Raw genomic sequence first — 22391 nt, 5'->3', positions numbered from 1 at the left:
GGCGATTATGTTCCCGAAGAGTCGCGCCAGAACCAATAGATTATGTGCCTCTGTCCTTCAAGGAAAAAGCAGTCGCTCTTGCAGCAGCTCATCCTAAATGGAGCTTGAAGAGTCTGCAATCTCACAGAGTTTCTCGATTGAAACATAAATTGATACTATACCGAGGGAAAAAGGATGTAAAACTGTGTGGAACTCATCTCGATAAATGGAGAACGGAGAACTATTGAGAGACTTAAGAAAGGTTCGTGGAAGCGAGGGGGGGGGGGGGGAGTACGGAGTACAAGACCAGGGCTCGAACACGGTACCCCCAGCGTGGTAGCCGTCGACCTTTACCGCTGCATTACACTGACTTGCTCGGAATATATATAATGTTACAGGCATACAAAGCACGCAATGAACTTCAATATTGATTTTTCTCAAAAACCAAGGCCCATCGCTAAAAATTCGGATAGCCAGGTGCTCAGGTTAAGTGCCTCTACAACATATTTGAAGTGCATCAAAATCTGTGATTTACAGTATGGAGGGTCCCCTTGTTAATTACAATGCCCACATACAGGCACATATACATATTCATTGCTTGCATGAATGTGTGTGTATTTTTTCTATATATGAGAAGGCCTTTTGGCCAAAAGCTCCCATTTATAGCAGTTTTCTTTGTGCCTGTCTGCTAAATAACATCTCCTCTGTATGCTGAGAACAAATCTGTCCTTTCCATAATATTATTGTAAATCCATTGTAAAAAGTTTTGATTTTTATGTAAATCACAGAGATAAAAGAATAAATCCTAAGACAAAAACTCGCATTATCATAGAAGAAAGAATGGTAAAGATTATCCTGACCAGATCTGGAAGTAAGCAATATTATGGGAGAGACGTAGTAAGTGGCATGAGTACATCGTTAAAAGCATGGTTTTTACTAAACAATTGATTGTTCAATAACCTTTCTTTACTGCCACATGAATGTCTGGTGATATCCATCTTTCTCAAGAAATTCATCTTCTTCCTTTTGTGGGTGGTATGCAGCACGCTCATGTTGGAGGCTGATAGCCACTTGAATTCAGGTGTTCAGCGGAGGCTGAGTGATGCTTAACTTGCGCTCTCTCTTTCAGTAGGTGCTCATTAAATCTAGTTGTAAACATTTTTCTGGTTCACCCTGTATATAATGCATCACAGTCATTGCACTCAATTCTATATACACCAGAGCCTGCGTATTTGTCTTTGCGTGGTTGTTTGTTATGGGTATAACTGTTTTGAACTTTGTTAATTGATGAAAAAATAGCTTGTGTGCCCTGCTTCTTAAATAGCTTAGCTAAGCTATATGACAGGTTTCCTACAAATTGGATCTTCATAAATTTCGTATTGGAGACTGACAAGCCTAGTGAAATTTTAGATTCATTTGGTGATGACGTTTGTTTGTACAAAGCATCAGCTGTTGCTGGGTTGTTGTTATGGGTAACTGCAATATGTTTTAGGTTTGCTAACTGTTTCTCTATAGATGACTGGCTTAATAGAATTTCACTGATAAGATGTGTACACCATACTCAGCCTGCTTTAACACTCATAAGGTGCTTAACTGGTCTAGTATTTTATCTACTTTAAATTTCCATTTCTTCCACCACCCACCATTAAGCTTGATGAATTTTACTTTACTGCTTTTACTCCCTGTTTAGGTCCTTCATGTATTTGATAAGACATTTGATGACCGGATGTTATATCCACACACTTGTTATTCTTATTTAATGCACTTCAGCAGCAGTTGATGGATGGATAATATCTCATTACATTTTTACACGAGTTCATCCATATATATTGATGACCCTTGTATGCATGACTGCACAGCTTAGAATCCTGCCTCATTCTATTTACCGTTTGTTATATTAATTTTTGTACCATTGCCTCCAGGTAATCTGATGATGCCGTACAAATACAAAACAAGTAATTTTTATTAATAAAAACAAGTTTGGCACTGAGCATGTTTTCATTTAAAACATTACACCTACTCTTTAACTTAGAAACATCAGCCAGATCTGATTCTGGAGGTGCAATGTTCTGCTTATATACATCTAATTTGCATGAATTTGCCTTGTTCTCATTTGTATCTTGTGTTTCTTTTATAATTACAGCTTCTGGCTCAGCAAATGCTGCTGTTGAGGCAGCATCCACATATCTGCCTTTTTGCTGTTGTACCCATCCATTTCCTGCATGCACATTGCCTCTGCTTCAGATAAAATTACAAAGTCACTCAGTGGCTCAGCATTAGAAGTGTTTGATACTTCTGAAACCATATCTTTTGATACTTCTGGATCATCATCTTTTTATTTTCTTCTTCCTCCTCTGAGTTGGTCATAATTCCTCCATACCCATAACATTTTCTTTAACTGACTAGGCTGTAGTACCATCCATAGCATTACAATTTACATAAATCACTGTACTGTCACTTGTTTCAATACTATTCACTAATAGCTTTGCATCATTATGCATATAATTGACTAATTCTTGAACTTTATTCCTCTGCTCATATTTCACTTCCGCATTATGTCTTATCATATTTATCATTCTTAATGACACAGTTTTCCCATCATTACTAGTTCTAGGTCAGGGCCCAGCCAAAACTGATCTATATTTACCTGTTTCCTGTTTCTATCTGTACTGTTTTCATGTCAGGGTCTGTGCATTTCTTTCTTTCCTTTCAGTGTGAAATGTTTCCTCTTCTCATGTCTAAAGTTTCTGCCTTGCCATCTCCAGTTCTTGTTGCTGTCGTCATATGTTGCTTCACCATCAGTTGCCTTGTCCCCAATTCGAGTGGGTGAAAACATTCTCAGATGCTGTTATTGTGCCCACTTCTGCAGCTGCCCTGACCAAAGAAATTTCCCCATGTGCAGCTGCCTCTGCCATCTTGCCATCCAACATTCAACACTTTGGCACTGTCCCTTCATCTCCCCATTCGTGATTTTAGTTGTTTGTGCCCCCATTGTCCCTATTACCATCAGGGCCTTCTTGTTGCATTCTTTTTTCTAGACATTATAAGATCATTTTTGCTTGCTCCTATGGAGCGGGGTGGCACAGTAGTAGCACACTGGACTCACTTTCAGAGGATGATAGCTCAAACCTGTGTCCAGCCATCTTGATTTAATTTTTCCTTCATTTCCCTAAATCACTTCAGGCAAATGCCAGGATGATACCTTTGAAAGGGCACAGCTGACCTCCTTCCCCGTCCCTCCCTAATCTGATGGAACTGATGAACTCACTGTTTGGTCCCTTTCCCAAAATCAGTAATCATCATCATCATCATCATCATCATTGTTTGCTCCTTCTTTTTGACCATCACACTATGAGACATCTCTTCCCATCATGCCGGTACTCTGTTCAATACCCATCTTATTACCGTTTTCTCTCCCACTGACATGACCTAAAAATATTTTTAATTCTAGTGACTTTTTTATCTTGTCAGCTACATCTACCTACATAGATACTCCACAAGCCACCATACAGTGCGTGGCGGAGGGTAACCTGTACCACTACTTGTCATTTGCTTTCCTGTTCCACTCTCAAATAGAACGAGGGAAAAATGACTGTCTATATGCCTCATGCCTCCATGTGGGCCCTAATTTGTCGTATCTTATCTTCGTGGTCCTCATGCGCACTGTATGTTGGCAACAGTAGAATCGTTTCGACAGCATCAGGTACTGTTCTCTAAATTTTCTCAATAGTGTTTCTTGAATAGAATGTCACCTTCCATCCAGGGATTCCTATTTGAGCTCCCAATGCATATCCGTAACACTTACATGTTGTTTGAACATACCGGTAACAAATCTAGCAGCCCATCTCTGAACTCAAGAATAGGTCACACCAGTATCCTATATGTGGTCTCCTTTACAAGTGAATCACTCCTAAAATTCTCCCAATAAACCAGAGTTGATCATTCCCCTTCCCTATCACATTTCTCACATGCTCGTTCCATGTCATATCGCTTTGCAGCATTATGTCCAGATATTTGAATGAGTTGACTGTGTCAAGCAGACACTAGTATTACTGTATCCAAACATTAAAGGATTGATCTTGCTACTCATGTGCATTAACTTACATTTTTCCTCATTTAAGGCTAGGTGCCATTCGTCACACCAACTGGAAATTTTGTCCAAGTTGTCTTGTATCTTCCTACAGTCACCACTCAGCTTTGACACCTTACTCTACACCACAGCATAATTAGCCCATCCTGTTATTTATGTATATAGAGAACAACATCGGTCCTGTCACACTCCTGACAACATCCTTGTCTCTGATGAACACTTGTCGTTGAGGACAACATATTGGATTTTATTATTTACAAGTCTTTGAACCACTCACATGTCTGTGAACGTATTCCATATGCTCGTACCTTCTCTAATAGCCTGCAATGGTGCCCCGTGTCAACTGCTTTCTGGAAATCTAGAAATATGGAATCCGCCAGTTGCCCTTCATCCATAATTCTCAGTATGTTATGTGAGAAAGGGCAAACTGAGCTCTGCACAAGCAATCGTTTCTAAAATTAGGCTGATTCGTGCACGTAAGTGTCTCAGTCTCAAGAAAGTTTAATGTATTTGAACTGAGAATATGTTCAAGGACTCTACAGCAAACAGAAGTTAGGGACTTTGGTCTGTTATTTTCTGTTCTTTTACTTTTCTTATACACTGGAGTCACCTGCACTTTTTTCCAATCGCTTGGGACTCTGCACCGGGCAGTAGATTCATGATAATGCAAGCTAGGTAAGAGACCAATGCCATAGTGTACTCTTTTTTAAATCGAACGGAGATTCCATCTGAACATGGTGATATATTTGCTTTCAAATCCTTCAGTTGTTTCTGTACACCAGGTATGCTTATTACTATGTTGTCATACAGGAGTCTGTCTGATGGTCAAATGAAGGCATGTTTGTACAATTCTCCTCTGTGAACAATTTCATGAACGTGAAATTTAAAACTTAAGCTTTCATTTGCTTGTCTTTGAGTGCCACACCAGACTGGTTAAAAAGATACTGAATGGAAGCTTTAGACCCATTTAGCAATTTTACATGCAGTCAGAATTTTCTTGGGTTCTCTGCCAGATTTTTTGTTAAGGTGTGATGGTGGTAGTTGTATTATGCTTTACGCATAGATCTTTTCACAGATGCACTAATCTCTAGTAACCTTTGCTTGTCTTCATGTATACATTCCCTTTTGAACAGAGAGAGGGTGCAACAGCCTCTGCTTTCTCAGCATCTGCCAAATTTCATTATTAAACCATGCTGGGTCTTTTCCATCCTTTATCCACTTACCAGCAACCCATTCTCTTACTTCAGTTCATTCTTGACTTCTTCCATGTCCTGTGACCATTATTTCTCTACATAGGCCTTTTCAGGCTCATCATACTCAAAGTCTAACAAGAAGAGGTCCCCAGTGGGTGGCCAAAGTTTTAATGTGGTGTAGGTTAAGGTCCCAGGTATCACACCCTTCAGCCATTCACCCTGGTGGGTCCTGTTTGTGAGTAATTGCCAGAAAAAAAAATCTGGAATTTTTGTGCGATATTCTAGAGCCTAATTTGGTTACGGTACACAGAGCAGCATTCTGGTGTAATGGGTAAAGTATGTCCCTGCTGTATGGAAGATTGTTGGTTTGAATCTTTTAGGACACTTTAATTTTTTTAATTTTCAGATCTGTGTCAGGATGATTATGATAATCATTTTTATTCAGTTAATTGGTTTAAATATGATTTTCAGAGATTTCAAATTCTTTGTTATGCTATTTTAATGATTGTAGTAACTATTTCATTTACTCTTATTTTATCTTCCAATTATTATTTCTTTAATTTGGAATCTTTGAGCATGTGATTTTACTTACAGTTTTGTGTATTAACTTTTATTTATTTTATTCTGTTTTGTCATTTTGTATTCTTATCCATTTTATTGTATCCATTATTTCTGTTCCTAATGTTGTTAGAATTTAGTTTTATTTGTTGTCCTTTTTTTGCTTAAATTTTCATCTTCATAATTTTGTCCATAGTACAGCAAGAGTTTGTGTTTTGAAGGACTTGTTGTTGTTGTTGTTGTTGTTGTTGTTGTTGTTGTCTTCGGTCCAGAGACTGGTTTGATGCAGCTCTCCATGCTACTCTATGCTGTGCCATCTTCTTTATCTCCGAGTAACTACTGCAACCTACATCCTTCTAAATCTGCTTAGTGTATTCATCTCTTGGTCTCCCTGTATGATTTTTACCCTCCATGCTTCCCTCCAATACTAAATTGGTGATCTGTTGATACCTCGGAATGTTTCCTACCAACCAATCCCTTCTTTTAGTCAAGTTGTGCCACAAATTCCTCTTCTCCTGAATTCTATTCAGTACCTCCTCATTAGTTGCGTGATCTACCCATATAATTAATCTTCAGCAGTTTTCTGTAGCGCCACATTTTGAAAGCTTCTATGCTCTTGTGTAAGCTGTTTATTGTCCATGTTTCACTTCCATAGATGGCTACACTCCATACTAATACTTCCCGAAAAAAATTTGTAACACTTAAGTCTATACTTGATGTTAAATAATTTCTCTTCTTCAGAAATGCTTTCCTTGCCATAGCCAGTCTACATTTTATATATGCTTGACTTAGATGGTCCTTAGTTATTTTGCTCCTTAAGTAGCAAAACTCATCTACTACTTTAAGTGTCTCATTTCCTAATCTAATTCCCTCAGCATCACCTGATTTAATTTGACTACATTCCATTATTCTCTTTTGCTTTTGTTGATATTCATTGTATACCCTCCTTTTAAGACACTGTCCATTCAGTTCAACTGCTCTTCCAGATCCCTAGTGGTTTCTGACAGCATTATAATGTCATTGGCAAACCTCAAAGGTGTTATTTCTTCTCCATGGATTTTAATTCCTACTCCAAATTTTTCTTTTGTTTCCTTTACTGCTTGCTCAATATACAGACTGAACATCATCGAGGATAGGCTACAACCCTGTCTCACTCCCTTCCCAACCACTGCTTCCCTTTTGTGCCCCTTGACTCTTATAACCACCATCTGGTTTCTGTACAAATGTTAAATAGCTTTTTGGTCCTTTTTTTTTTTACCCCTGACTCCTGCAAAATTTGAAAGAGAGTATTCTAGTCAACATTGTCAAAAGATTTCTCTAAGTCTACAAATGCTAGAAACCTATGTTTACCTTTCCTTAATCTATCTTCTATGGTAAGTCATAGGGTCAGTACTGCCCCACTTGCCCCAACATTTTTGCAGAATCGAAACTGATCTTCTCTGAGGCAGGCTTCTACCAGTTTTCCCATTCGTCTGTAAAGAATTCTAGGTAGTATTTTGCAGCCGTGACTTATTAAACTGATAGTTGGGATTGGAATTAGTTTATTCTTCTTTTAGTGTGATGGTGTTTCACATGTCTCATATGTCTTGCTGACCAGATGGTGCAGTTTTGTGATGGCTGGCTTTCCCAAGGCTATCAGTAGTTCTAATGGAATGTTGTCTGCTCCCGGGGCCTTGTTTTGATTTAGGTCTTTCAGTGCTGTCTCAAATTCTTCGTGCAGTATCATATCTCCCATTTCATCTTCATCTATGTCCTCTTCCATTTCTGTAATATTTCCCTCAAGGACATCACCTTTTTATAGACCTCCTATACACGCCTTCCACCTTTCTGCATTCCTTTCTTTGTGTAGGACTGGTTTTCCATGTGAGCTCTTGATATCCATACAGGTGGATCTTTTTTCTCCAAAGATCTCTTTAATTTTCCTGTTGGTACTATCTACCTCACCCCTCATGATTTATGCCTCTACATCCTTACATTTGTCCTCTATCCATCCATGCTTAGCCATTTTGCACTTCCTGTTGATCCCATTTTTGAGACGTTTGTACTACTTTTCACCTGCTTCATTTACTGCATTTTTATACATTCCATCCTGGATTTTCCATTGTTTGAAATTCAATATCTCTTCTGCAATACCTTGTCTTTTTACCTACTTGATCTTCTGCTGCCTTCACTATTTCGTCTGTCAAAGCTACTCATTCTTCTTCTACTGTATTTCTTTCCCCTGTTCTTGGCAGTTGTTCCCTGATGCTCTCTCTGAAACTCTCTACAACCTCTGGTTCTTTTGGTTTATCCAAGTCCCATCTCCTTAAATTCCTACCTTTTTGCAGTTTGTTCAGTTTCAATCTGCAGTTCATAACCAATAAATTATCATCAGACTCCACATCTGCCCCTGGAAATGTCTTACCATTTAAAATGTTGTTTCTGAATCTCTGTCTTACCATTATATAATCTATCTGAAACCTTCCATTGTGTCCAGACCTCTTCCATGTATACAACCTTCTTCCATGATTCTTAAACCAAGTGTTAGCTATGATTAAGTTATGCTCTGTTCAGAATTCTAGTATGCGACTTCCTCTTTCATTCCTAACCCCCAGTCCATGCTCACCTACTACTTTCCCTTCTCTTCTTTTTCCTACTATTGAATTCCAGTTCCCCATGACTATTAAATTTTCGCCTACCTTAACTATCTGAATATTTTTTTAATTTTTTTTATCACATCATACATTTCTTCAATCTCTTCATCATCTGCAGAGCTAATTGGCACATAAGCTTGTACCACTGTGGTAGGTGTGGGCTTCATGTCTATCTTGGCTACAATAATGCACTGACTATGCTGTTTGTAGTAGCTTATCCATGCTCCTATTTTTTTATTTATTTCAAAACTACTCCTGCAGTACTCTTATTTGATTTTGTATTTATAATCCTGTATTCACCTGACCAGAAGTCTTGTCCCTCCTGCCATTGAACTTCACTAATTCCCTCTATATCTAACTTTAACCTATTCATTTCTCTTTTAAAATTTTCTAACTTACCTGCCCAACTAAGCAATCTGACATTCCACACTCCGATCCATAGAATCCAGTTTTCTTTCTAAAGATAACCCGTGTCCTCCTGAGTAGTCCTTGGCTGGAGATCCGAATGGAGGACTCTTTTTTAACTGTGGAATATTTTATCCAAGAGGATGCCATCACCATTTAACCATACAGTAAAGCTGCATACCCTCAGGAAAAAATGACTGTATAATGATTAATTGTGTGTATAGTGATTACTATAAAAAAGATAATGTTGAACAGTGAATATAAATAGATTGTTGTGTGTCTGTCTCTCTTTTTCTTTTTACTAACAGATCAATATTTTCAAGCATTTAAATATTATGATAGATAGAGTAAATAAAAATAATAAAAATAACATGCACAAAGATTCCAGTTCCAGTTCTTCTTTATTCGTGACTAAATAAGAACGAACAATATAGTTAATATGACCATTAAAATGATGTGACAAAGGATTGGAAATTTATAAAATAACATTTAAAACAGTTAATTGAACAAAAAAAATGATCAAAATCATTTCCATAAAGATTTTAAAATAAAAATATGTTAAACAGCTGACAAGATTGAAACCCACAACCTTATGTGCATCAAGAATGTACCTTATCCACTACACCACAACACTAATATGTATTTTGTAATCGATTTTAAGGCTCTAGAATATCACATGAAATTCCATATTCTTCCACTCCCATTGATTACTCGCAAACAAGGGCCTACCAAGGTGAATTGATGCAGGGTGTGATACCTGGAATCCTAACCTACATCACCATACAGATAGTTTCAAATAGTTGGTCCCACCTCTGAAGACCTCTGCTTGTGGGTTGAGGGAATCTGCCCAGTTGGCTGCTCCTTCTTCCATCTGCCATGTTGTGGAATCTGTCTTTCTTGTTTCTTCCCGTTTTTCACGTATCGCTCTATTAAGCCTGTGCATAAATGCCATTGAGTATAGTCTTTCTCCCCTCTTGAAAGCTTATATTTTTCCAAACCAGTTAATACCATGTTGTTTACTCCTGTCTTGAGGCTTCCAGCTTCTTTCTCTAAAATATCCATTATGAAGTTACCAGTGTTGTTATTGTTAATGGTCATAGTGCCTGCAGTCGTTATTCCCATTTTGACCTTGTCAATTTCTGCATCACCAGTTTCGGTTATCTTTTTTGTTACATTTTTTTACCTTGTCTTGTGCAGAGATCAGCTGTGTGCTGAACTGGCTATAATTGTTGATGCAACCTATTGCAACTGTTCAACCAGTGGAGTTCTTATTTCATATACATTACTCCATTTCTCATATTTTTCAATCCACTCATTCCACTTGATGATTAAGTCTGCTTGCCAAGTTTTGTGTGCCTCATTTCAAATGTGGTTTCCTCTATCTTTTCATCAAGTTGTCTAGTATCCATTCAAGCTGTGTTTTCATGTATTCTGTTCTCTGTTTCTTTCAAGTAGGAAGTGTTTTCCTCTATCTTACCCATTATTGTTTAAGTATGTCTGCAAATCTAAAGGTCCTTGGCTTTCTGTATTTGGCTGTTTAGATACCTGTTCTATCTTGTTTCCTTTATTTTGTAAGTTTTTTTGCTTCTGTCATAAAATTGGTGCAGTACTGTCTTTCCCTTCCACAGTGTTTTCCTATTGCACTATTCCCAACAATTGTGTGATTCCTGAATCTATATCTACCTTCCTCTTGGCCACGATTATTTTAGTTCCCAACTTGTATAACTTAGAATTATTTTCACTGCATGGATAAAAAATCAACTCACTAAGCAGTGGCAGAACACACACATAAAAGAGGGTTGTATTTAGGCAAGCTTTCTGAGCCAGCGGCTCCTTCTTCAGACGGAAGAGTTGAAGGGAAAGGAAGAGGAGTGAAGGAAAGAGAGGTCTAGGGAAAAGGGTAGATCTCAGGAAAGTTAACCAGATTTGCGGGTCAGGGGAGACTCACTACCTGGGATGAGGAGGACAAATTATTTTGTAAAAATTCATTGTTTTTGTTGTTATATTAAAATTACTTTCACTACTTGTCTCAGTATTTTTCTCCATGACTGCTATTTCTTTAACCTCATTACATTGGTTCTCACTGTTTTATGTAGTGCATTAGTTTATTCACCACACACGTGCAGACTGCTCTTCTGCTCAACAATGCCTACAGCAGCAATGTCACATGCGACTCACTACACCAGTAAAGCTGTTTGCAACACTTAAACATTTTTCTACATGAGAAGAATGTAGCTCACTGCACTGCCATCATTGATGTGTTATGATGTGTATACCACCATAATCCATCTTCTTTCCTGCTTAATGATAGTTTTCACTGTTTCACCCATACAGCACTTCTCCTGCATGTGTCAGTAACAGTTGCTGTTCTTGTAAGCGGTATGTTCCCTACTGTTGCCTTGCACAGTTCAGTATAGTTCCTTTCTGTGATAATTAAATTTGAAAATTGCATTGTGACACAGTGATCACTTGTAAGGTTTCAGCCCCATAATTGTTAAGAGATCTGACCATGATGCTGATGGCTGGCTGTTGGACTATTGGGTGCAAGAGTTATTTGAGCCACAATGGCACAAAACATAAAACTACTGCCTAATTGTACTTGGCATAACTGTAATAATTTTCTGCAAAATCAGTCACAAAAGATGATGTCCTTTAACTTAATTTATTCATCTTCAAAGAGTAGAAACCAAACTTTTGAAATAGACTGCCAACCAGAATAGGGAGTGCAAAGTGCACATAACAGCAACTTTAGACAGCAAACTGCCATTTGCCAAGTTTTGCTTTGACCTTTAGTAAGTGAGCTATAGCCAGTGAAGTGAGCACATGCACAAGCTGCTTGTCAGATTAGTGCCAACGTGACAGTGAAAGAGCTTGAAGAACAATGTGTGTGTGTGTGTGTGTGTGTGTGTGTGTGTGTGTGTGTGTGTGTGCTAAATTTTGCTGCAGACTTGCTAAAACTTTCTTATCCAAACCTACAGTGCTGTGAGAGGTTTAAGTGTTTTCAAAAGGGCAGAATGTCAGTGGGTAACATTCCCAAGCCTGGATGACAATGGGAGTGGTGTATTGCCAGTAGATAGATCATCTGCTGTGAAGAAGCCATGGACTATTCAAAATTCCTGTTTCAGTGAAATTCTTTTTGTAGTACTCTTTTAACCACTTTTATCTCAATTCCTTGTATTTCTTTCCCTTGACTCTTTCACTACATGTTCACTCTACTGAGTTTGCCCCACTACTGGCTTCACACGCCCGTTACTGACTCACATTGTCAGTGCCACAAAGTATTCTCCATAAAAGGCGGGGACCTACAGAAAGTTTTAGAAGCTAAGTGTCACCAGTTAGCACCTGCTGCTAGATAGCATGCTGGCAAGGATATCAATCACAGTGTCCTTACATCATGGTCCATGTGGATTGAGCTGTTTTGTTTTTGATGAAATGAAATAAATCCTGACATCAGCCACAATTGGGCATTGAAATGAAAACAAAGACAGGCTGCTGATTCTTCCATAAAACCTGGAAGTTTCTGGGAATTACATTTCACCTGGAAAATCTGGGAAATCTCAGGAATTTCATAAAATCTCACGGGATTCTGAGTTTTTAACCTAGCATTGAAATTAAATTTGATCGAGTCTTATAAATCACAAATTTTAAAATATTTAATACCTCCAAGTATGTTAATTATATGAGTATTATTCCATATAAATTATCAATGTTAATAACTGCAGTTACATTACTGCTTATGGCTGGTATATAGCTCAGCTGAGAGGAAAGAAAAGTTACTGTCTCCCTGCTCACCATTAATTTATCACGAGCTTCTCGTATATGGAATTCCCAGGAATTTTTTTTCCGAGTTTGTGTAGCCACTCTGATTGTCAACATGAGAAAATTTGTGCAGGACTGGGATTTGAATCTGTATTTCCCTATTTACGCTTGAGGTCATCTTAACTGCTTTGGATATCCAAGCGTGCTTTCTATCCAGCCCAAACTCCCATCTCATTGCACACTACTTAGATAGTGCACCCTGTTTATTTTTATTTCCCTGTATGTAAGTAATTCCAAGCACTACCTTTCCTCAGCATTTCCCCCCAATGTCAACCTTACTGCAGTGTGAAGGTAAGGCAAAAATATCTCAACCTGAAGTTGAAAGACTCATTAAAAATTGGTAAATAAGTCTCCAATGTTTTCCAGTGTGTGGATTCCATGCCTGAGTGCTGTTATACAAGATTTATAAAATAACTATCTATAGTTGTCCTAGTCTCTTCGTTGGGCTCTGCATGTTTTCCAGCCACAAATTTCTTTATCACTTGGGAAACCATAGTGTGACAAATATGATTAGTAGGATGGATATTCCAATAGATTTTTCTTCAAATTCTTTAGTTTTCTTATTACCGAAACACATAGTTTTCCATCCAGTTGGTCTCGAAGTATTGCGTAATATTTGCGGGCCAATCTTTTCTCTTTGCAAGATAATCAGTAAGAAGAATTGCTTTTGTGTCCAATAAAAAACAGGCCATCATCTTTTATGATTGAGTAAATCAATTTTGCCTTTATTGGTGTAGGGCCTCTAGCGTCCACTCACTGCTTTGGTTGCTATTTCAGTAATGGTGTGAAGCAGTAGACCCACATCTTCTCCACAATAATGCTGCACAGAATTAGTGGATTCTATGTAAAATGGTCCACACATTTCATGGAAATCAATTTTGCATCTAAGTTTGGTTCATATGTAAGACATGCTGTACACATACTGCACAGAGCTATGTTATAGTTAATTCTCCACATAAAATGTACTATGTCTTTCTTTTGGTATGCTGATGTTGGTAACTATTACATACAACTTTAATTACTATTTCCCATACTTTATTGCGCACTTTTCAAAGTTTCATCTGAAGCTACAGTTTTGTGCCACCTTTCATATGCGTCATCTTCAGAAGTATACGCTAAACTAAACTGCTTCTACAGCCTCTGGTGGGCCCATTGATCATTTGTAATTCTTCTTCCTAGTTCATAATTACGGAAAATTAAATGTTAGACTTGTCTTTAGATAAATTTGTGTTGTTGATGAAACTGGTTTTGGCAAGTAAATATTTCTAATGCAGCTTGTGGTGTGTATATGATTTTCTTTAACAAATAAAAGTAGTCTATGATGATGTGACATTGTCAGTTTTCAGTGACACACTCGTAGCACAACTACTTTGAAAGCAGCATAAACCAATTGAAATTGATACTTGACTTTTGTTATTGTGCAACATGTACCAAGGCAACAAAAAGAAAACTTATTTAATATCTATCCCACGTCCATTCCAGGTCAAGAAATTTTCTTGTTGCCCATGTAAACTTTTCATCCATTATTCTTTCCTGTGCCTTCATGCCTTTTTGGTCAGTGTAAAACAGGCAGCATTGTAAGTTCCTCAGTCACTTCCCTGTAAAAGCCATTAATTCAAGTTCAAGCTTCAGCTATTTTGTTTTAGCTTCAGTGGAGATGCTGAGTCGCAGATAGGCACACAAAAGACTCTCACAAGTAAAGCTTTCGGCCATTGCCTTCAGCAACAACACACACACACACACACACACACACACACACACACACACAAACGCGCGCGCGCGCACACGACTGCAGGCTCAGGCAACTGAAACCACAGTTTTGCATTTTTGTGAGTGTTTGTGTATGGGTGTGCGTGTGCACGCATGTGCGCACATATGTGTGTCTATTGTGAACGAAGGCCAATGGCCGAAAGCTGTAATTGTGAGAGTCTTTTTGTGTGCCTATCTGCGACTCGGCTTCTCCGCTGTATGATGAGTAGCAACTTTCCTTCTCATAATATTGTTAATTCCATCCTGGATTTTTTTCTTTTTTTTTAAGTTTTAGCTTTTCAAATTTGTTGTTTGAATCTGTTGAAAAACTTGAAAGTTGTCAGTTATTGAGATAAATTTAATCAGGTGTCTCAGTTGATATACTTTTTTCTGTTTCTTCGTCTGTAGGTAGTTCATTATTTAAATATATTTGTGACCATATCTTAAGGGATCTTTAAGTTCCACAAAATGATGTTATGATAGTGTCCACACCGAACTGTGGTGTTACAACACACACAAATCACATGACCAAAATGGTATGACCAATACAAGACCACTTAGTATACTCACTATAGCCTATTGAGTAGATCCCTTGGCAATAGTGCTTCTACTTGTCTAGTGTGTTGCATCCATTTGGTTCACATTATTTGAGTTATGGGGATGCAGGATGCCTTAGTGAACACATTTGGATGACATTTTGTGTGGCCAGCAGAGCTGGTACCATCCACTTTCAGTGCTAAATAAGCTGAGAAGTGAAAGTCACCCATTACCATAAGCCATGCTGGTCAAGCTGATTGCTATTTAGGGAGCTACTGTGTATTTTGTATTGTTACTTGAGAGCGTCACAACTCATACTGGTTTTCCGTATGCCATCAGTGGAGAGACACCACACTTGGTGAGTACCACTTGCAACCCGTATGTGGTTTTTCAGTATACCTTGTAGCATTATCACATGTGACAATGTTGGCAGGGCATCTTTCAGTGCATACTTTATCACCATGCTTCATAAATTATCTGCTGATCAGACTGCCTATTATACATACCATGGTATAGCATTCATAAATACTGGTGGCACTTAACACTCTCATAGAGCTCTATTTACTGACTAATGAAAGTATAGACAACTGGTGTGTCATAATCTCTCTACCGATATGCTGTGCTTCTACCGTATCGTGGATCTCAAAGATCCTTTAACTTATGGAGATGAGTGTGTACTTATTCAAACGCAGGTAGCAGAGAAAGTTTCATTTTGAATACCTTGGGGACCAAAAGTTGGGTCAAATCTTTGACACCTTTCATGTCTCTCAATTGTAGTTACTGTTTGCAGCCAATAAAATAAATTCACTAAACTGAAACATAACAAATTTTCATTTAGGTGAACCAGTGGCTTGTGCATGGAGGAAATCCACGGTGCTTGGACTGTGATCCAGGTAGTCTAAAAATGTATGTTACCAAGTGTGATGGTGCATCTTTAACACAGAAGTGGAGGTTTGAAAATATTGATTTCAAAGCTTTAGCAAATTGGGACAATGTTGGGCCTCATTGAATTTTGGTAGTATTCCTCATCAATTTGTTCTCATGAGTCATATAAAAAGAAAAGAAGCTATATAATCAATATTTGACACAACAGTGTGAACTTGAAAAGTACATATGTTTTAGTTAAATAATTAGTGTGTTACGTTCTGTGTGGTCTCTCTTCACATGGTAATAGGTTGGCTTTACTTCAAATAGCTAGCTTGACAATTTCATTGTTTATTGACACTGGATTTAGTTTAAATGTTTACCCATTGTATGAAAATGAGGACAACTTGATGATTAGTAATGTACTGGAGACGGTAACTATATAAATGTAATTATTTTCAGTTTTCAACTGTGAACTCAATGGGTGTGCTTGTTGTCACTTGCTTACAAAACATACACTGAAGAAAATAAGTAGCTTGCATGAGTGCATACGTGTATCAGTTCCTTTTTCTAAAGTGCTAAATAAAAAATTGACAGGTTAATCTTCTGCATGAGTTGCACTATTGATATTTGATCTCTAAAAGACTGATATCCATTGAAATAATTACTAATGAAGGGTGCTCAATTTTGCATTTATTTATTTGTAGTCTGAGCTAAAAGGTTTGGATGCTGTTTTCTCTTCCTGCATAGGGTAAACAATTTTGTACTGTTGGGGTGTAATTGTTCTGGGATTTACATGTATTTTTTGTTTTGGTAAAAGTGTGCAGCTTCATGTTTGAAAACAGATTTTGTAATCTATCCAGCTATAGTTTATCAGTACGGAAAATGTGTTGTTGCCATACATCACATATTGTAAAAGTGAAAGAAGTATCCGGCAAGAATGAAGATGCCACATTCTGTACAGATGCTTTTCACAATGCTAGCAGAAACATGTAGAAGTAGAACTGCATATGTGAATTTATTGTTTTGACCTTTTTATATACTGTACCAAATGCATATCTTGTCATTTTGGTGTCATGCTAACTTACTGTTTCCTTTCTGGTTTCTAATAACACTATATTTTCTTCTGTTTGAATCCCAATTCATGTTTTGGTTCAAGAAACATAGGTTCAGTAGTTATTTTTCTGTTTCTGATTTTTTTCGCTACCAACATATTAACTTCATCTCAAATATTTAATCCTAGCCTGTTTACTGTAAATTATATGAATGGAAGAAAGCAAATTTCCTGTAAGAGTACTTTTTGATGTCTGTGACACATGTGTTTGACACAAAAAACAATGGATCAGTTTGCCATTTATTTGCTTACAACCTTCTTTAACTGGTTGATACGAATGTAAATGGTTCGTATAACTGCTCTTAATAACTACAGTTATTGTTTGATTCGGAGTTGAATCAGTTTGGTAAATTGTACACATTGGTACCAAAACATATTAATTTTGAAACCTACATAGTTTTCTTTGAGTTAACCACTTCAGTGTTTGTTGAGAGAGAAACTGGGAGAATGTGTTAACCAGTACGGTTGAGGGAGTCCCACATTAACAAAATTAATTATGGGAAGTCTGATTTAAAATATCTGCCATAATTTATCCAACTTTCCTTAATTTATTCTTGTCTTTTATAATACATATTGATTAAGTGGTGCAGGCAGCTGTTTTTCCCCAGGTGTCAGCTTCTTCCCCTAATTGTATTTTTCAGTCAATAGTTCAGATTCTTTTATAAGTTTATACAGTAAGGGAGCTAATAGAAGTGTCAACATTAAACATGGGCTGGAACATAGTATTTATGAGAGTACTAATCCAAATAGCAGAAACACTGATGTTGGCTAGATTGGATGTGGGGGGAAATGGAAGGTGTGTGCTGTGGGGGAAGAGGAATAGGACAAGATAAAAGATAGGGTCAGAAAAGATATTACTTGAGTGGAACATGTGAGTACATGTAAGGCCAGTGTGGGGAACTGCTTAGAGAAACATTCAGAACAAAGAAGAGAATACAGAGGGGCAGTGAAAGATCCGTCATACTCCAAGGATAAAATAACGATTAGTTACAAGTGATGATGCAGTGTGAAGTAGAAAAGTTAAAAGTTGAGTGGAAGGTTTGTGTGGGAAGGCACTTAATCAGTCCCTCCTACTATGGCCCCACCACCTCCCCCTGCACAGTCTGTTTTCCTCAACATTTCTGCTATAATACAACTGTTATTATCATATATTCTAAAGAGAAAAATCATGAAAATATATTTTGTGCCAAGGTTTAAAATTATAGAAACATAAAGGGCTTGAAATAAATGCTTTTTAATTTATTGGTTTTTATATACACAATGTTGAGATAAGATGATAGTTCATAAAGTGTGGTCACTAGTGCAACAAAAGAGTTTAGCATAGAGATACATTTCCTTTTATCCAAAGTCCCTTTTCTTATATCTGACTTGAGAGCTATATGTTATGTTACGTGAAGTCCTCTCCACTTCCATTTTATGTGCCTGCTGCAAAATCCATGTCCAACTGAGATTGTGTTCTGTTGTCACTGAATGGTCTGTAGGTGTAATGGTGACTTTAAATTGTCCCCCTTTTCCTTTTTGTGTCTTTTCTCATGATAAGAACTCCTCAGTGTTCTCTCTCTCTCTCTCTCTCTCTCTCTCTCTCTCTCTCTCTCTCTCTCTCTCTCTCTCTCTCCCCCTCCCTCCCTCCCTCCCTCTCTCCCCCCCCTCCCTCTCTCTCTCTCTCTCTCCCCTCCCCCCTCTCCCTCTCCCCCAAGATATAAAAAGGCAAAATAGTTTCTACTTTGGTAAGCATTATCATAATTCACATTTCTTTTCTCATGGAAAGTAAAAATGACATACCCTAAATTAGGAACCACATACCATACTGAAGTTTCTGAAAATTTTATTCAAAATGTTACGAAGCTTATAACTGATGAAGATGCAGTCTTATATTTTAGGATATTGCCGCTTGGTTTGATTATAAATTTCTATTGTATGGTAGATGATAAATTTTTACTAATAACCAGCATTTCTCCATTTGTAATCATCATATTTTTCTTCCATTTCTATAGAATACCTTCTTTGGAGCCCATGTCTTAATTCACTATGTCTTCAAACCTGATCTTATTCTCTGTGTGTATAATGGTCATTTGACACTATGTTGAATGTTAAGAATTTTCATCCTAGGCTGTTTGTCTCTCCATGTTGGCTTTGTCCTTCTCATGAGATCTCTTACCTGAGACGTAAAGAAATTCTGAACTCAGTTCATTTCCCATACTTTTCTCTCATTGTACTAGCATCTTACTGGTACATAAAAATGGTAATATTATTTGTGTAATTTTGTGCTAGATCTTTCTTGAAACTGAAGCTTTTCATATATGAACATTGCATATGCAGCTATCTTGCAGTCTCTTTAACTTCCCACTCTCCAGTATTATACACTTACACATGCGAAGACTTCCCTCCCATTCATTATCTGCTTTGTATTCTCATGACACTTTTCCTTTAAAACATAGTTACTGGTACATGCTTCATTATGAGTTATTTATAGTAAGGTTCCATCCACTTTGAGTTCAGTACATTTTGATACCTGTTGAGCAGGAACAGACACCATTTATTGATATTTTCCTAGTAATATATACCAGTTTGAGGAGATACTGCCAGCAACTGTACCTGTGCATACTATTTTTTCTATAGTGCCTTACCGTACACTGTATAGTGGAAACAAACTGACTGTTACACTCTAAATTCTGCTTATCATTTGTATATTTTTGGTAAATTGAACATCAAACACATCATTATAAAAAGAAAGTTGTTGTTATTGTAATGTTTTCAGTGAATTATTTGAACATCTGAACATTAGAGTTTCTATAAGTTGTTGTGAGAGATGTCATGTAATTGATGTTCTTAGTATTGATGAATGCTTGTTTACTATTGATCTCAAAATGGAAACAAATATGTAACATTTGTAAATACACTGATGGAATACAGTGAAGAACATTCAAAGCCAAAGTTGGTTACAAGATAACGGCAACAGTATTTAATATTGATTAAAATAAAGAATGCATTTGACATGTATAACAATATTTTAGTAGCATGTAGAGCAACTCCCTAATGTATCGTGCAAAGCAAATAATCCATTGTGCAATATCTTGCACAAATGTCTCCTTGTTGCACATTTTGGCATGGCAGGTTGACTGTTGTTTGTGGGCATAAATTGGAGGTTAGGTGTCACCCAACTGTGTCTCATTAACTCAATAGGGCCAGGGACCAGGGTAGAAGTAGTACATCTATGTCTACATCTATAATCAGGAAACCACACACAGTGAAGTGCATGGCAGAGGATACTTCCCATTGTACCTCATGTTAAGGTGTTGTCCTGTTCTGCTCATGTGTGTGGCATGGGAATAATGACTTCTTAAATGCTTGTGTACACATTGTAATTAGTGTACTGTTTTCATTGTGGCAGTCTGTGAAAACCATATTGTAGCACTGTTGGGATGCTGCTGAAAGATTGTCACACAAGGTCCAGATATTGTTGAAGGACAGAAGTAACAGGATACTGAATAATGTATCATTTTATGCTCAAGGTATTTAGGATATATATCTAATTCCATATGATTTTCTTATTTACTACTTAATTACTAGTGTATGGCTTGAATGCTGGGTGTGAACATAAGTTTTCCTAGCCACTTTATGCTGACTTGGAGATGAACGTGATGTCACTTTGAAACTTCCATTCATTTTTCCAGTTTACTCTTGATAGACACCATCAGATATATTATTGTTTTTGAAATAATGTCAAGGGAAAAAATGCTAAAGGAATGTGATGATGTAGATTCACTTCCACCAAGTTGTTATTTGTTGTTCATGTACGTAGCACAATGTCAAGAGAAAGGTTCCAATTAAATGTGAAAATACTGGCTCACTTCCAGAAAGTGAGTGTTAATAGATGTGCAAATGAACTGATGTCAAGAGTATAAGTGGCAAAAAAACACAGAAAACTTACTGTACATTCAAGCATACCTTTGAGGGGCATAGTGACTGAGATTTCTGCCAGTTTCAGTTCAGTAGATCGGGAGGCCCTTATGACCCTCTTGTACAGACTTTTGTAATGTATTGAGACTGCACGGATAGGTTTTGGCTGTTGTGAGAAGTTTCTGTTTCCCACGATTTCCAGCACTGATTCCTCACAACCCACACATTTTGTTCTTGTGCTCAGTATTTAACTGTCCATCTGCAACTCCACTACTTGTCCATGTGTAGAATAGACAATTTTTGTTGCCTTCTTGACATTGCAGAGGCATATGTGATCTGTGCACAATGGAAATGCGGACTCAGCTGGTATCTTTGTGTAATTAGGCACCATTAAATAAAGGACTTTGTTGCATGTTGTCATGTTACTCAGTTGCATGTAGGACAAGTATCAAAAAATAATTACTGCACCTCCTGCGCACACATATTATCTGTTTTACAACTATTTCATATTGGGTGATGTTCTTCAGTGCATTTCCATTTGTGTATAACAGCAAAATCAGTGTAGAAAATGTTTACTATTTAGTATGACTATTTCAGTCATGCACACAAATTATTATACGTCTGTGATCACTGTTGTCTTCAAAATACTATGAATGTTGTTTATATGAGAGAAAAATAGGAAAAAAAATGAGAAGAAACCATTTCACAATTTCATTGTGATCAGCTTATGAAATTTCCCTATTTTATTTTATAGCTCTATTCAACTGCGTCAAAAAGATGGACCAAATTCTATGTTGCTTAAGTCTAGTATTTAAGTGGTGCTGTCAGCAGAGAATAATCTGTGATATGTTGTATGGATTATATTCCACAGTATTGTTATTGTCTTATTCAGAGTGTGATCCTTTGATGTTTCACATTTATAAATTCTGCTGTGATGTGCTAATTCAAGCAAAAAATAAAGTAACAAATAAAATATGATAGCCACATCTTTATTGCCCTAAAAGCTTTTGATGTGCCAGTTGAGTGGCCATCTTCATATGAGTAGTGTATGTATAAATTTTTAATAACACTGTCTTTTACATATTCCTGACACTCAAACTCCGCTAAAAATGTCCATTATGAAGTAAGTTATTCAGTTTGTACCTTTTTAAGACTGTGATTCAGTTGTGTTTCTAACAACTGTTATACCTTTTCAAGGAGGAACTCGTGATGTGTTTTTAGTCACTGTCATAATAAATCAGTAATTATGTTTATAAAAATGTTATTTGAATTTATTGCAGAAATATCATGTATTTTCCCAGCACAGAAGATAATAAAGTTGATTCTCTGGAAGCTGAACTTTAGATTGAAATTTTGTTTCTGACTGGGACTGGCATCTAGCCTCAGCTTTCAAAAGCAATGCTCTTACCAACACATCTAGCAAAACACAACTCACATCATCTACCCATATTCTCAATTCTGTCAGCACATGTCTCCTACTTTCAGACCAAGTGAGGTAGCGCAGTGGATAGCACACCGTACAGCATTCAAACCTGTATCTGGCCATCCTG

The 22391-nt window shown here is 37.2% G+C and overlaps 1 protein-coding gene across 1 annotated transcript in view; it reads left to right on the top strand.

Annotated features, from left to right (window-relative positions):
• Window positions 1-22173, top strand: part of LOC124621813 (N-acetylgalactosaminyltransferase 6) — a 158505-nt gene extending 136332 nt beyond the window's left edge. Inside the window, exon 12 of the mRNA XM_047147252.1 lies at window positions 15802-22173. Coding sequence (XP_047003208.1) covers window positions 15802-15972 — 171 coding nt within the window. The 3' untranslated portion in view covers window positions 15973-22173. The remainder of the gene's footprint in view (window positions 1-15801) is intronic.
• The last annotated feature ends 218 nt before the right edge of the window (window positions 22174-22391 follow it).

Source organism: Schistocerca americana, chromosome 7, assembly GCF_021461395.2.
Source record: "Schistocerca americana isolate TAMUIC-IGC-003095 chromosome 7, iqSchAmer2.1, whole genome shotgun sequence".
NCBI lineage: Eukaryota > Metazoa > Arthropoda > Insecta > Orthoptera > Acrididae > Schistocerca > Schistocerca americana.
This window is presented reverse-complemented; position numbering and strand designations above follow the sequence as displayed.